This window comes from Formica exsecta, unplaced genomic scaffold, assembly GCF_003651465.1.
Source record: "Formica exsecta isolate Colony F162 unplaced genomic scaffold, ASM365146v1 scaffold37, whole genome shotgun sequence".
NCBI lineage: Eukaryota > Metazoa > Arthropoda > Insecta > Hymenoptera > Formicidae > Formica > Formica exsecta.
Genome location: NW_021850941.1, coordinates 1,626,868 through 1,642,145, shown reverse-complemented (window position 1 = coordinate 1,642,145; position 15,278 = coordinate 1,626,868). Strand labels below are relative to the sequence as shown.

Sequence of the window (15,278 nt, the reverse complement as noted above, 5' to 3'; positions counted from 1 at the left end):
TATATACATGAAACAGAAATTATACAAGAGAAAAACATATATTACATGAACATATTTTATATATAATTCTATATATTTATATATGATTATACATATGGACTTTTCGTCCCGGGAAATTTTTTATAAATATTTTATTTTGTTTTAAATTATTTATTATTTACAAAACAAAATTTAAGACAGATCTATAATAAAGAAAAAAAAAAGTAGGGGTTTTTTTTTTTTTTTTTTTTTTTTTTTTTAAGATAATACCTGTGATTTTTTTTCAGAGATTGCAAGCTAAGGTTATAAAACTGGTTGATGTATCATATGGTGGCGAAAATGGTTTTAACCAAGCCATTGAGTTAGCAGCCGAATCTTTGCAAAATGTGAAGTTTATCCAAGAGAAAAAATTGATTGGTAAAGATATTATATACTAAATATATATAGTAATGATATATATGTATATATATAATATATTCAATGAGATGCATTATTATTAATTTCTTTTTTTAATTAGGTCGTTATTTTGATGAAATTTCTCAAGAAACTGGAAAGTACTGTTTTGGCGTAGAAGATACATTGAGAGCCTTAGAATTAGGTAGTGTCGAAACTCTAATCTGTTGGGAGAATTTAGATATTCAACGATATGTTTTGAAAAATCATACAAACGCAGAAGAGAAAGTTTTGCACTTAACGCCAGAACAAGAAAAGGATAAGACTCACTTCACAGATAAGGAGGTAAACATCCGAATATTGCTACAAGATAGGAATATAGTTTTTGATTATTTTACAATTCTTTTTAAAATAAAGTATATCTTATATATCTTTTTGCTCCTATTTTCATAGAGCGGGGTAGAACTGGAACTTGTAGAATGTCAACCATTACTTGAATGGCTCGCAAACAATTACAAGAGTTTTGGTGCTACCTTGGAAATTATCACCGACAAATCGCAGGAAGGCTCCCAATTTGTCAGAGGTTTTGGTGGCATTGGAGGTGAGTCTCTTTTATACATATACTTATTATCATCATTTGTAATTTCATGAGACAGATACATATATATGTATCTATCTATATATATATATACTTCCCTTATGTACTGCAAAATGTATATATACACTAAGTGATTCCAAGAAAATAAAGCGCATAAGTGTAAAAGGATTGAAGAACATAATAAGAATAGCAAGAAAAATTAAAACTAAAGAAAAGTATTAAAAACATTCTCATGAAACATTCTAAACAATATCGTGTAAATGTTAGGCTTTCTCTAGTGCAATTTGCGCATTGACTTACTGTGAAACTTCATACACATTGACAAGTTATGGTGTAGTTTCATTTTTTGGGTTCACAATATCCTCAAAAACCAATACAGATTAACGTTATGACGTTAGACACGAGCAAAGATTATTTTTGCATGGAAAGTAAATTTCATCATACTGATATTAACTGTGGAGTATATATGTTGGTACATAGGAATCCTCCGCTACAAAGTTGATTTCCAGTCTCTGCAGGCTGATGAGCCTCTTGATGATGTTGACCTCGATGATTACTAATTTCATCCGTGAATTACTCAGAATCAACCAGGTAGCTCTTTCTGTCTTGCGTGCATTCACTTACATCTCGTGTATCATAGAACATATTATTTGCAAAGCTGGACAAATTTATCATTTGTTCATTTATTTTCAATTAATTTTGATTTCACTTCTGCATCATAAGTATTTGATAAATAATTTAATAAAATTCAAGTAAATGAAGTATATAATCAAGCTTTATACCTGAAAAAATGCTTAATTCTTATTCTCTTTTTTATAATGTAAATATTGCTTTTCATTAATAACATACTATTGCATAAAAAAATTTAGCCTATTATAACTAATTATATAAGTATTTGATATTATATAAGTCTCTCTAAGATCTTTTCTCTCTATATATAAAAAATTATATACATTGATAGTATGAAAAAATAATATTTATGATTATTAAATATATGTGTGTGCTTTTTGTGATTAATTTAAATATAAAGATAAATTTGTCCAAGAAAAATTCAGTTTCTTCCATTGGGTTTCTCACTAAATAGTTTGTTTCTTTTTTGTGCAGATCTGTAGTATATATATGCATATATGTCTCTCTCAAAATAATTTTGGATGTGGTAATAGATGTTTTTAGTTCATGTTTATCAAGGGTATACTGTTTATTGTTTTCATAAATAAAAAAGAAGTCTGAGAACACCTTCGTTGTTTTTCTTTTTCTTTCTTTCTTGATGGTAAATGCAAATAAAGAAAATCTTGCATATATATTTACATATATCTATGAATAACTCTATGTTTATATACGGGGTGAGTTGAAATCTTTCAGTTCCTCTATCCTATTTTTTACGCCATGTCGTTAGATCTGTACACTGTTAGTCTTATAATTGGAGAAGTAGACGCAATACACAGTGGTTAATTCAATGGAAAGATAATATCTGCCTGATATCAAATATACAGTCACATTCTTTCATATTCGTTAACCACATCTCATCTTTGAGCAGCAAAAGATATATAGTAACATCATATTCACAGAAAACTCGTGAACGAAAGGTCGTATACAGGAATGTTATAAACTGATTAATAACGCTTTTAAATGTCAATGTGAGCTTCTCTAGTCAGTAATGTTAGTAGTTTCATTATCATTACTAAAAATTAACTATTCATTGTATATTGTCCCAACTTAAAAATATCGATATTTATCTCACTGATCAAGATGACTTTTTGAATATACAGCATCTTATATACATGTACACAATCTGATAATTCTTGATTCATCACTCATTAAGTATATGAATTATATAAGAGAGTTTTGCTGAATGGAAACACATGCAGTGTGCGTATATATATCTGATTTTCAACTCTCAAATCGTTATATTTCTTTTATTATACTATAGTATATATTATAGTATATATTAAACATCTTAGTTTGCACGATATTCTTTATAATATTTACCATCAGTCCCTTCACACAAGTAAGATTCTGTATTATGCATTTGACATGATTCTGATATTATATTTTCTTAATTTTGTTTTTCTGCCATTTTCCTATACAGTATTTAAATATTTTGTCAGAATTTGTTTTTATAATTACGCTATAGACATTGTATAGACTGGACTATACATTAATAATCGCGCATGTATATTCCTTCAATATAATTGTGTATTTCAGTCTCTGTGCTTTTTCAAGTACTGATTTAATAATTCGAAATTTAACTTTAGTGTTTAATGTATCATTTTACCAGTGTTATTACATTTACTCTATTGAAAAAAAAGAGAAATGTAATTTTTATAAATATGAAAATAATGTATGTGCTTAATTTTAAAAAAATATTACATTAATTATCTCAACTTTCTATTTAGAAATCTTATCAAAATATCAAAATATTTATTATAAAATTTGTAATTGTAATGAATAGTTGAAGTAGTTGAATAGTAATCTACACAAGAGTTTTGAGATCATTATAGTCTTATGATAAATGTTCCATATTAAATTAAAAATTTATATCATAACTGAATATATTTTTGTATCGATATATGCTTTATCCACGCTTATATACAATGTAAAATAGAAAACCATAATTTAATATACAATCAGTTCAATACACATTTCCAATGATTACATCTGCATGTTATAATAAGAATTATAAAGGCTGAGTTTATTATCATAGATAATATATTCTATAATATATTAAATAAAAAATATATGCAATTAAAATTAAATGCAAATATGAAAGTTTCCATGTATATGAGAAACAAGAAATATTATTTCTGATAATGAACATAAATATCATGTATTTATACATGATATCTACACATATATTTATATGGCTCACACACACACACACACACACACACACACACACACACACACACACACACACACACACACACACACACACACACACACACACACACACACACACACACACACACACACACACACACACACACACACACACACACACACACACACACACACACACACACACACACACACACACACACACACACACACACACACACACACACACACACACACACACACACACACACACACACACACACACACACACACACACACACACACACACACACACACACACACACACACACACACACACACACACACACACACACACACACACACACACACACACACACACACACACACACACACACACACACACACACACACACACACACACACACACACACACACACACACACACACACACACACACACACACACACACACACACACACACACACACACACACACACACACACACACACACACACACACACACACACACACACACACACACACACACACACACACACACACACACACACACACACACACACACACACACACACACACACACACACACACACACACACACACACACACACACACACACACACACACACACACACACACACACACACACACACACACACACACACACACACACACACACACACACACACACACACACACACACACACACACACACACACACACACACACACACACACACACACACACACACACACACACACACACACACACACACACACACACACACACACACACACACACACACACACACACACACACACACACAACACACACTCACTCACACACACACACACACACACACACATATATATATATATATATATAGCAATTGCTTAAAATAGTTTAATGTGTTTTAGAAACAATTTAAAAAATATTTAATATCTTCAAGTACTAATCGGCATTTTATTTTAATTAGCTTGCATATTGGGAAAAAGGTACAATATATAATACCTGTTTTTTATTAATATTATATAATAAAAATTAAAAACCGATATTATCGACGTGCAGTCATAATATAGTTTACAATGTGATAAGTAATATTTTCTTTTATACATTTATTGATGTTTCGTTAATCCTTTAATATTTTTATAATTTTATAGTACACATATAATTTTTCTTACACACAAATGCACACACGTAGTTTTATGTTTTATTAATATTTATGCAAGTACTGATTTGCGACAAATTTATTAATACGAGATTGCAAACTTTCGTTATTTACTTCTGTATAATCATTACAATCACCCTAAATCGTATAATGTTCTTTACATAGACATATGTTAATTTACAACTCGCGTTTTCACACATAATGATATAATTTTTAATTTTATAATAAAATTTTCTACTAATCAGATTTCGTTTTTTCTGTCTATGAATAATGCTTTGAATTATAAATAGTTTTTTCTATCTGCTTTCTTTAAGTTTTATATATGTTTTACAAATTTTAATGTTTTATTATATTACAAATGCAATAAAAAAGAACATTTCCTACTTAGGAAAGCATTGTTAATAAAATGTCAATTTGATTTATATAATTTAGCAGATTGGTGCCGTAGACATTATATGCTGTAAATTGTGTATTTTTAATTATTTATTTATATATATCTGCTTTTATTTATCTTGTTTCATTTTAGTTCTTCAGTTTTTTGCTATCTATTTAATAATGAGTTTACGCGTATATAAAAGTATATTTTATTGTTTTTTTAGCAAAGGAAATCTTTAAGCGAGAAATAGTCGTTATCCAGCATGTATTTCTTAAAATATATATTTTTCAGGTATCTTGCGGTACAAGGTGGACTTTCAAAGTATGCAGCTGGATGACATCGAAATCGATAGCTTTGATTTGGACGATTACTAAGTCCATAACTCAACCGATATTTAGTTATTTTAAACAAATAAAATCATTACAAGGCTTCAATGAGCAATAATTGGGTTTTTATTTATTTTGAAATGACAATAGTATTAACAATAAACAATATTTGGAACATTTCCGCACTTACTTGTGCTTCTTCAGCCAAAACATAAAAATTTAGACTCTTAATATACCATGGTAAGATAAGAAAATGGCAAGATCACAAGAGGCTATTTGTATAAGACAAAAACTTCATCTGTCGCAAATCTGCCGAAAATCGATGACGCATTTCTTTTTACTTCCTCCTTCTCTATGTCACTCACTTCAAAAATTATGTTGATCAATAAGTGGTCAAGTTTAAAATCAAGTCGTGCATATAAAATGTGGAATCATATATGTGGTCCAGAGAAAATCGATTTGAATCGCGTGGTCAAATAATTTGTAGAAGAAGTCATAATTATGATGTCAAAATATAAAATCTATTGGCGGATTGCGACAAAATTGGACGAACCAAGTAAAAAATAAATAGTAAAAAATTTATAATTAATAAAGAAAAATAAAAATTCACAAAACATATATATTAAAATTAGAATATAGCCTCTTGTGAGATAGTTTTGTGCGAACAGTTGGAGGCAAAGTCAGTTAGTTATTTTAGCTTTGGAAAAAGCTGGAGGGACATGAGTGTATGTTCTTTTTTTGCATACTGTCCCAAGAGAGAAGCATAGACGGGCATGTTTCAAAATTTGTCATATGATGCAGTATGTACGATATCGTCACGAAATTCATGTCTAAAATTTATCAACCAGATCGCAAAATCGATACATGAAAAAGAGAAGCACCAGCTGATATATGGCGTGGCTATATAATTCATGTCTATGAAAGAAAAGGCAATTCGAAGACTGTGACACTTAATTAAGCCAGCTTGATACCTGCCTACTCTCATAACATTCACTACTTTGTATTACGATTTATGGTCCTTAATTATCCACACAGGGATTCGTTTAAACAATTATACTACACGCTCTACAGTGCCGAATACAAATGTTGTATAATATATGATAATCCGGTTGTAATTTTATATTAAATTGATGTTTATCATCTTATCATAGATTTTACGAGGAATGAGTATTTGAACTACAAGAGCGGCTGTATAGCATTATTCTGTTCAGATATAATCCTGGAAGAAGAGCTGTAATAAACTGATTATTATGAACATAAATTGCGTATATTCTACACCGATTTGAAAAATTCATATAACGATAACGAAAAGAGTTCTGTAAATAGATGTCAATTTTTAAAAACGGCACAGTTGCCTTAGACATAAGTTGAGGTCGCGTACACGATCCACGGAGTAAATGAAGTATTTCCGTCTTATGCAGTGATACACACTTGTAAACATAAGGACAGATAATTCCTCGCAATTCTACATTGCTCCGTTGCTGGCTCTTGGCTCTTAGATTTTTGTACATTCACACAATTGTACATAAAAAATGCTTCGCAAAAGTATATTAAAATAACTTTTTCATTGTTATAGTGGTGCACCTCAATAAAAAGGAAAATATTCCCCGCAATATTTAAATGGCAGTTATATTGGAGATATTATGAAATTTATTTTAACAATGTTAATTTAATTCGCTTATTCGTATGATGCCTTTGTAATTAACGACGCTATGTATGTATAAATGTGAAAAGAATGTAACGTGCAATTTTGGTGAAGTATCCTTTATGAAAGAATATTGTATAGAGAGCAAGGAGGAGCAACTTCTCAAAGAGTCTCCTGACGAAAAGTGTATCATTAATGATGTATTTACATTATATCTGCGATATCATGCTGATGTACACCTTTCACAAAGACAAAAACAGACGCAGAAGAGAGCTTCATCAAAGTAGAACGTTCGAGAGAGATCCAATTTTGCGATATGTGCACAACGAATTTCAAAGTGGCGCGATGGTTCGAATTTGTATCTGTGTATTATCTCTCAAGATACCCAGATGTTAATTACCGGCTTAACATTTCTTCTCAAATTTTTATATGTGAACATCTCACTAGGAGTCTAGATAGTTATTTATTTCTATACATTGGTGCGACTTCGTTTCTGCTTAAGCAGAATATCTGATTTAAGTATGCAAGCTAATAAATTAAGAACTCGATAAATATCAATTATTGAAAGTGAGAGAGAGAGAGAGAGAATGAGAGCAAGAAACAGAAAGAGAATAGGAAAAGCTTTGTAATCTTTGTCTAAATGTAAAGGTATACGGAAATGTCGTCCACGCCAGTTGCTTTAATAATCGAATCGATGACGTACTTAGATTATGGCTTGCCCTTCTGATCTTTGCAAGCATAATTGTATAATCTGCTAACAACATATTCGTCATTGATTATTTTATTCCCACGTGTTTTGTCAGTGAAATATGTTCTTCAATCGAAATTAATTTCCTTAACAGATTGATTAGATTTCATACCTGACAGCAATACGAGAACGTAATCGTAAAGTTTTTTAATCAGTCCAATTCTATATCATGGATATGATCTTATTATAATGCTTCACGCGTTTTCGTATATGTGTACCACGTTGGATTTGCGCTATCTTAAAGTAAAGCTTGTTTTTGATGGATTACAAGCATATATAATATGGGATTATAGCTAAGGACCGGGAAAAAAATGTTCGTTGGTATTGCTGCTCATTTCCTGTGAGATTTATGCTCTGTCAGGTGATAAAAAGGAAGATTGAAATAATGATTTAAAAACATTCCATACACATGTATACGCACGTATACATGCATTAATGTGACACGATGATAGTAAAAAAGATCGTTTATCAAAAGATTTTTTCAAAAGACAACAGAGTATATAACTAATTTATTAATATAATTCCTCTTATGTGCATATATGAGAATTGCTTATGTATTTATATATTTCATATTAATTTAATAATTTTTTGGTCCGCTTTTTCTGGCCCGCAATTAACAATTATGTATGTATATATAAAATATGACAGCTATGATAAATCGGTTATGACGTATTAAAAAAGATAAAATATTTTGAAATGACAATAAATTAATATCTCATTTCTAAATAATACTCCTAAGTTTATCGAATAATCATTATTTCTAATCTTCCTTTTCTCACGCATATTTTACTCGAAGTTTTATATACAAGGAAGAGAGTAACGTGTCATACACATTGTAATATAAAATGCCGAACAGAATTGTGGACAACCATAGGATATTAAACAGTATATGAGTGAAAAAATACAATCTATGTTTCTCATACAAACAGATAGTTATTAATGTCCGGAGTTATTATATTGACATAACACGTCGCGGAAAATCCAATTTATATTGTTTTTAAATGTATTATTGCATGTTATATAATATTGATCTATGGTAGCTTATGTCAATGCGGTGCTTTCGGATCCCAATTACAGTTCTTTATATTTAGAAATTTGCTCATGTCTATCTTTTTACACAGTTCGTATCTTGTATGAAGGAAAGGAACAGAGTACTTTTTTCGCGAGGAGAAAAGGTACCTTTGTATGAGAAAGTTCTATCGAACGGGAACGAAAATAATGATTTTCAGCCTAAATATAATTATCAAACGTAATTTAATGAAGCAAGTAATCGAAATAATAATGTTCTTTATACGATTGTTGTGTACCTGGTTGTATATCAAAACGTTTCTGCTCGCTATGTACATTTCGGACGGAGAGAATTCGATGTATTTCATTTCGGAAATGTGCAAGAGATACACTTTTAGAATTTCTTTATATTTGTACATTTTTCATAAAGTGAAAAAAAAAAAGAAAAAGAAAAGAAAATTGATAATACTGACAATAAACAAAAGGATATCAAATGTTCTGTATTTGTAGATTCTAAGATATAAAATATGATATATAAGAGTAAGTATATCAGACGCGATAAGCAAGATTCGCGTCGCTCTATTAATTTTAGCCGATGATAATTGATAATTTGATTCAGATAGTAAATTCGTGATCTACAAATTTTCTATGTATTTTCACCATAGACAATTATTAAAAAATAATGATAAGTTATAATGAATTAATATATCTTGGCAACAATATCGTAGCATCTTTCAACACACTGCTTGAGTTTCTATGTTCTATACAAACATTTTATCGCTAGTGTATAGAACTATCAGTTTATATCTTGACCAATCGACTCTTCCCGTTTTTACATTTTACTAGATAAATTACTTACAATTTATTAATTGAACAAGAGTATTCACGGAAATTGAATTTACTAATCTTCATCCGGGACGAGAAGATTGAGATTCGCGTCTTTCACCATCGAACCTAGGAATTTCTCTTCGGCGCCGCGTATCGACAGAGTTTCTGTGGCGATAACGGTCTTCCTCTCATCCATCATTGCCGCCCTGGCCCAATTCGAGCTGCTGCATTTGCTACAGCTGTGCGATGGCATACGATTTAAACTGATAGTCCGGTTGCCACAATCGGCGCATTTGAAGAATCTTTTAATAGCGTCGATCACACGCAATGGATGTCTTTGTTCCTTACACATGTCCGATGCTGAGAAGGCTGTGTACTTACATATTGCACATCTTACAGCTTTACAATTAACCTTGAAAGTGTTCATCATCTTTTCTTCCATCTTTTCTTTCACTTCTAATTTTTCAAAATATTTCTCCTTTTCTTCGTCATAGGATTTTTCAATCAAATCTGTATGCGAAGACTTGACTTCTAGAATCTCTTTGAATTTGTCATTTATATTTATCTTTTTTGTATTCCGTTCTTCTTTCTCATCATTTTCCCTCTGACGTTTCGCGTTTTGATTGAGCTTCTCTTTTGGACTTATATGTATCTGATTGGGATCCTTTGCTTTGATTTTCCCATGCTCCTGCACCCATTTGATCGCGTTCATCTTGGCGGTACGAATATGTTGCTTGGTGATAGGTTCGGAGAAATCTATCGTACTTTGATTACATCCTGCTCCCAGTCGCGGGGTTGAAGACAAAGGGGCCAGACTAATCTTCTTATCTACATGATTGCTTTTAGGTTTGCTTGGCGTATAATTACTTTCTTTTGATTGCACCGGACTGGAACACAGAACTGGTCCATTGGGCGTTGATTGTACTATTACTTGCTTCGAGGGTTGCCAGCCTCTCAATTTATTGAGTCGTTCGAAATCTTTCCTCGATTGTTTGTTTGTCAGTTCTACAGTTACCTTTTTCTTCTTAGCATCCACATTGATCTCTGGTTTCAAATCGCTTTTCGTTTTTGTAATATCATTGCCTGAAGTGGCTTCGGATAATAATTCCAAACGAGCACGGTCCTTCTCGTATAGCTTCTCATTGCGTTTGGCCAGCACTGGTACAAACGGCGCCAGGCCATTGTAAGGCTTTCGTGCACCAGTTTGCTTGTTCATGTGTTTTAACGCATCTCCAGTGAATCCATATGCATTGTTGCTCGATTGTAGGTCTGCTCGTCGCGCACATTTTTTATATTCCTGCTTAACATGATAGACACAGTACTCGCATCGACTTGTGTTTACAATCGCAGTGCATGGATCGCCGTTCTTTTTGATCGATTTGCACTTACCCATATCCTTGGATCTACCAAAAATCATCAGTTTCTGAGGATTGTCGATCGATAGAGTTGCTTGGTCGATGTTGTCTTTATTCTCGAGTACGTTTGGATTGAGGATACCTATCACACTGCCAGTGATTGTTTTCCATAACTGCTTATAGGCATTACTGAATAGAAAGATAGACACAGTCTTCAAATCATCGGACAAATCGCTTATTTTCCAGATGCAGTAAGAAGTTCCCTTCTGCGAGGTTCTTGTAACTGATTTATTGATTAATACACCGGCGATTACCCAATCATTATGCATATTATCAGAAACAATGTGATTCTTTACTCTTGATACTGTTACAGCTATCTTGTCTTTCATGCGTTCTTTCAATTCAGCAGAAGATATGAGAGGACTAATTATTCTTATTCCAAAGAAGGGATCACTATACACATCCTTTGTAATACTATTGTTTTTGATATCCTTTATGGTATTATTAAAATCAAAAGTCTTATTTTTATTATTAAAAATATTAATATTTTGTTGTAATTTTGCAGGTTGTTCAGTCTTCAAAGAGGAGTGCTCTTTTAACAGTTGCTTTATTTCACGTCCATAATTAGAATACTTTTGCTCCTCAAAATAACGCCTATCTTCATCATCCGAAGAATCAAGCTTGTCATCATAAGATTCATTGGTAATTTTATCATTAACTGGTTTATCCTCATTATTTATATTAGAAGACTTAGAATCTAAGAAGTTAAACTGCAATTCTGTTAAAGTCTTCTTCGGTTCAAGTGACTTAGATTGCTGAAGCTGTTTAGATTGTTCAGGATATTCAGATTGCTTAATATCATTCTCTTCAACGCCTGTTTCTTCAATATCATTTGATATGAGATTATTCAAGATATCCAGATCAGAATCACTGTCTTCATGCTCCATATTTCAAACCCTGTAAAAAAAGGTAAATATATATTTAATATATCTATAAATATATTCTGAGATAAACCCCTATAAATGATATTTAAATTAATTAGAGTAAAATCATATTTGTACATATCTATAGAAATAAAGCAGTGTCAAATAGTTAATCAACTAATGGTCATTATAAGTGGCATTATATGTTGCTTATAATATTAAATTTGTATAGTTATATATAAAAATATTTATACATAGAGAATATTATAACCTGGGAATAAAAAAAAAATTTTTTTATTAAGAGTTCAAAGTCTGTCATTGATTGATCAGCTAGCTTCTATGATAATAGATTATAGATGCCTGACTAACCTTGCTTTTATATTATTTTTGTACTTTACAATACTAAGAATTTGATAAAAGTATTACTTGCTACTATCATAAGAATCATTTACGCGTGAATGTTTCTGAATCACAAGTATTCACACATTATTCAACAATTTTCATAAACAATAACACTGTGTATATATGTACAGCTATTTACACGTTGTATACAACTCGCCAATTTACCCGCCAATTTTCAGTAAATGATGCAAGGCATAAACATATAATATACATAGACGGGCCTACTCTGTGATGAAGGGAGAAAGGGTGCAACGGGTGGTTTAAAACACTATCCACCAATCACAAGCATGTAGCCGAACCGAGTCTACGCGAAAAGAACCGAAGAAAATCCGAGTTGAACAAGATGCGTCCCTCTTACGTCTGTCTTATGTATTTTCTATGATACATTATTTGCGCAGGCGTATTGAATTATTTGTTGCTTCGACTGATTCGATATATCGAAAATCGCAGTATCGCATTTAGATTTTGGATCGCGGTCAATCTAGGTCAATCTTGCGTCGCGGCAAATTGCAGAGTTCGTATATTCGAATCGTTCCGTATAAAAATCTATCTTTCGTGTCAATTTGTTATTGTCTAAATGTGAAACTTTTGTGTGCAACGAATTGTCGCGAGTGTTTCTCGTGAAGAGTGTTGAATATTGGCATATTGTAACGAATTCAACATCACGTATAATTGCTGTTTCCGGCCAGTGTCGATATCGATCGACTAACCGCTTCTGGAATCGTCTTCGTGATATCTCACTTTCTCACCAAAATGCAGCAAACATACAGTTGATGCATGATCATCATCAAGTATGTAATACATACATTTCATTGTTCTATAATTAATTTTATACTTGTCTATGATTTTCTGATGATTTTACTGTACTTTACATATGTATGAGATGTTATTGAAAAATCATAAAATTACGATATATAATATAATATAAAAAATCTTAGTCAAATCACAATTATCTTTATTTTCTGAGATTCTCAGATTAATATTAGAACAATTGACAGTAAAAGACTGCTTTTGTCAATCCTGTTTTTGAAAAATTTTGCAGGTTTGTAAAAAATTGAGTAAAAAATATTAACTATTATATTTGTTTTTGAAAAATATTGCAGGATTGAAAAAAATTGAGTAAAAAATATTAATTATTATATTGATTATATATACTTTTATCAAAATCAATTCAGAAGCGCTAGATATTTTCCGTGGATTATTTGTCATATATATATGAGATACATATATTTAATATATATAATAATTTAATGCTTGTACCAGCAATTTATTTCTGGTTAAATATAATATTTAACATTTCAATAATAATTAATGGATATATGGCTCATTTCATTACATGTATTTTGAGAAATAAGTTGATTGAGATTATTAGTGGTTCATTAACGAATTAATTTACGTATCTCACTAATTCTTGTACATATAATTGCAAAGAGAGAGAGAGAAAGAGAGGGAGAGTTTTACTATCTTTCTCCAATGAATAAGTGGAATAATAAGGGAAGCCGACAATTTGTAGCAATTGTTGTACCCAAATGATTGCCCGCAATAAATTATTTGCGACTTGCAGTTGCTGTCAAATCATCGCACGATCACTGATTCATCGCATTGTCACTGATACATAATGGCGTATTCTTCTATAGTTTAATGTGATGTAATCAGAGTTTAGATATTATCATATACAGAGTGTTCTAGAAGGATCTTGAGCTTAAATTTAATAATATATATTCATTAACTAATCTTCTTCTTTATTAAAATATCAAGACAAAAATAGTTTTTTAATATGAATAATTATAATATTGCTAAAAGTGCATATAAATAAAAAAACTCTATTGTCTATTCAAATCCAAATAAATCTTTGTAATTTTGCTTTTTAATTTAATAATTAAGTTATAACAATACGTTACAAAGTCGCAACGAATAATAACTTTTCTTGAAATTATGTTTCTAAAATTTTATTCCAAATTATTCACAGAATTCGTCATTAAAATTAAGATTAGAGATGTTAAGATATTTTAAGAAAGTATCATATATATAATTTTTTTCTTCTCTCTCTCTCATAATAAAATTAATAGCCATGCTATTAAAAGCTGCGTGTGCAATTTTTATACAAATGCAAAATTTAAAAAAGTATAGTATTTTTGAAGAAAATAAACAATATTCTTTCTTCGCACTGAATTAACTAATACTTGCATGTATCAAATATCACATGCTACTGTTATTTATATACACCGACTAACGATTTTCGCGGCAACGTGGCCGCGCTTGCCACAAGCACGGAAATCGACCAGTCTCTCCTTATGAAATATTCAGACTGGATGTTGGAGTCGGACTAACTCAAGCAGTCAGTTTGCATCCAAGTAACTCTCGTGGACGAGTATGCAAGCAACTCCTATGAGGCTATCGAAATACGTTCTGGAAACGTTTAATCGGAAGTCTCGCGGGTCGTTGCATTAACCCTTGATGGCACGATATAATTTCCGCATACGGATCGAATTAGAACAATTGACAGTAAAAGACAGCTTTTGTCAATCCTGTTTTTGAAAAATATTGCAGGATTGAAAAAAATTGAGTAAAAAATATTAATTATTATATTGATTATATATACTTTTATCAAAATCAATTCAGAAGCGCTAGATATTTTCCGTGGATTATTTGTCATATATATATGAGATACATATATTTAATATATATAAT

The 15,278-nt window shown here is 31.0% G+C and overlaps 3 protein-coding genes across 8 annotated transcripts in view; 2 read left to right on the top strand and 1 right to left on the bottom strand.

The window, feature by feature from the left end:
• The window catches only part of LOC115239254 (eukaryotic peptide chain release factor subunit 1), a 13,166-nt gene extending 4,193 nt beyond the window's left edge, over positions 1-8,973 (top strand). For 3 of the 6 annotated variants that reach the window (XM_029813681.1, XM_029813683.1, XM_029813682.1), the window contains 4 exons: positions 267-396; positions 497-717; positions 826-973; positions 5,644-6,968. In XM_029813681.1, coding sequence (XP_029669541.1) covers positions 267-396; positions 497-717; positions 826-973; positions 5,644-5,726 — 582 coding nt within the window. In that variant the 3' untranslated portion in view covers positions 5,727-6,968. Of the gene's footprint in view, positions 1-266; positions 397-496; positions 718-825; positions 974-1,450; positions 1,562-2,538; positions 3,834-4,784; positions 4,804-5,643 lie in introns of those variants that run through there. The other 3 variants (XR_003884610.1, XM_029813684.1, XM_029813685.1) reach the window with 3 other exon arrangements.
• LOC115239251 (protein MCM10 homolog) lies at positions 8,841-12,775 on the bottom strand. Its single transcript, XM_029813675.1, has 2 exons — positions 12,555-12,775; positions 8,841-12,219 (listed from the first exon to the last, which is right to left on the bottom strand). Exon 2 carries the CDS (start codon positions 12,207-12,209, stop codon positions 9,981-9,983), a length of 2,229 nt encoding a protein of 742 aa, XP_029669535.1. The 5' UTR covers positions 12,210-12,219; positions 12,555-12,775; the 3' UTR covers positions 8,841-9,980.
• A 570-nt stretch (positions 12,776-13,345) lies between these two features.
• Positions 13,346-15,278, top strand: part of LOC115239303 (protein couch potato-like) — a 98,323-nt gene continuing 96,390 nt past the window's right edge. Inside the window, exon 1 of the mRNA XM_029813770.1 lies at positions 13,346-13,378. Within this exon, the coding sequence (XP_029669630.1) occupies positions 13,361-13,378 (18 nt within the window). The 5' untranslated portion in view covers positions 13,346-13,360. The remainder of the gene's footprint in view (positions 13,379-15,278) is intronic.

What these genes read in the sequence shown, in the direction of transcription:
- LOC115239251 (XM_029813675.1), bottom strand. Translation starts at nt 12,209, where the DNA reads ATGGAGCATGAAGACAGTGATTCTGATCTGGATATCTTGAATAATCTC.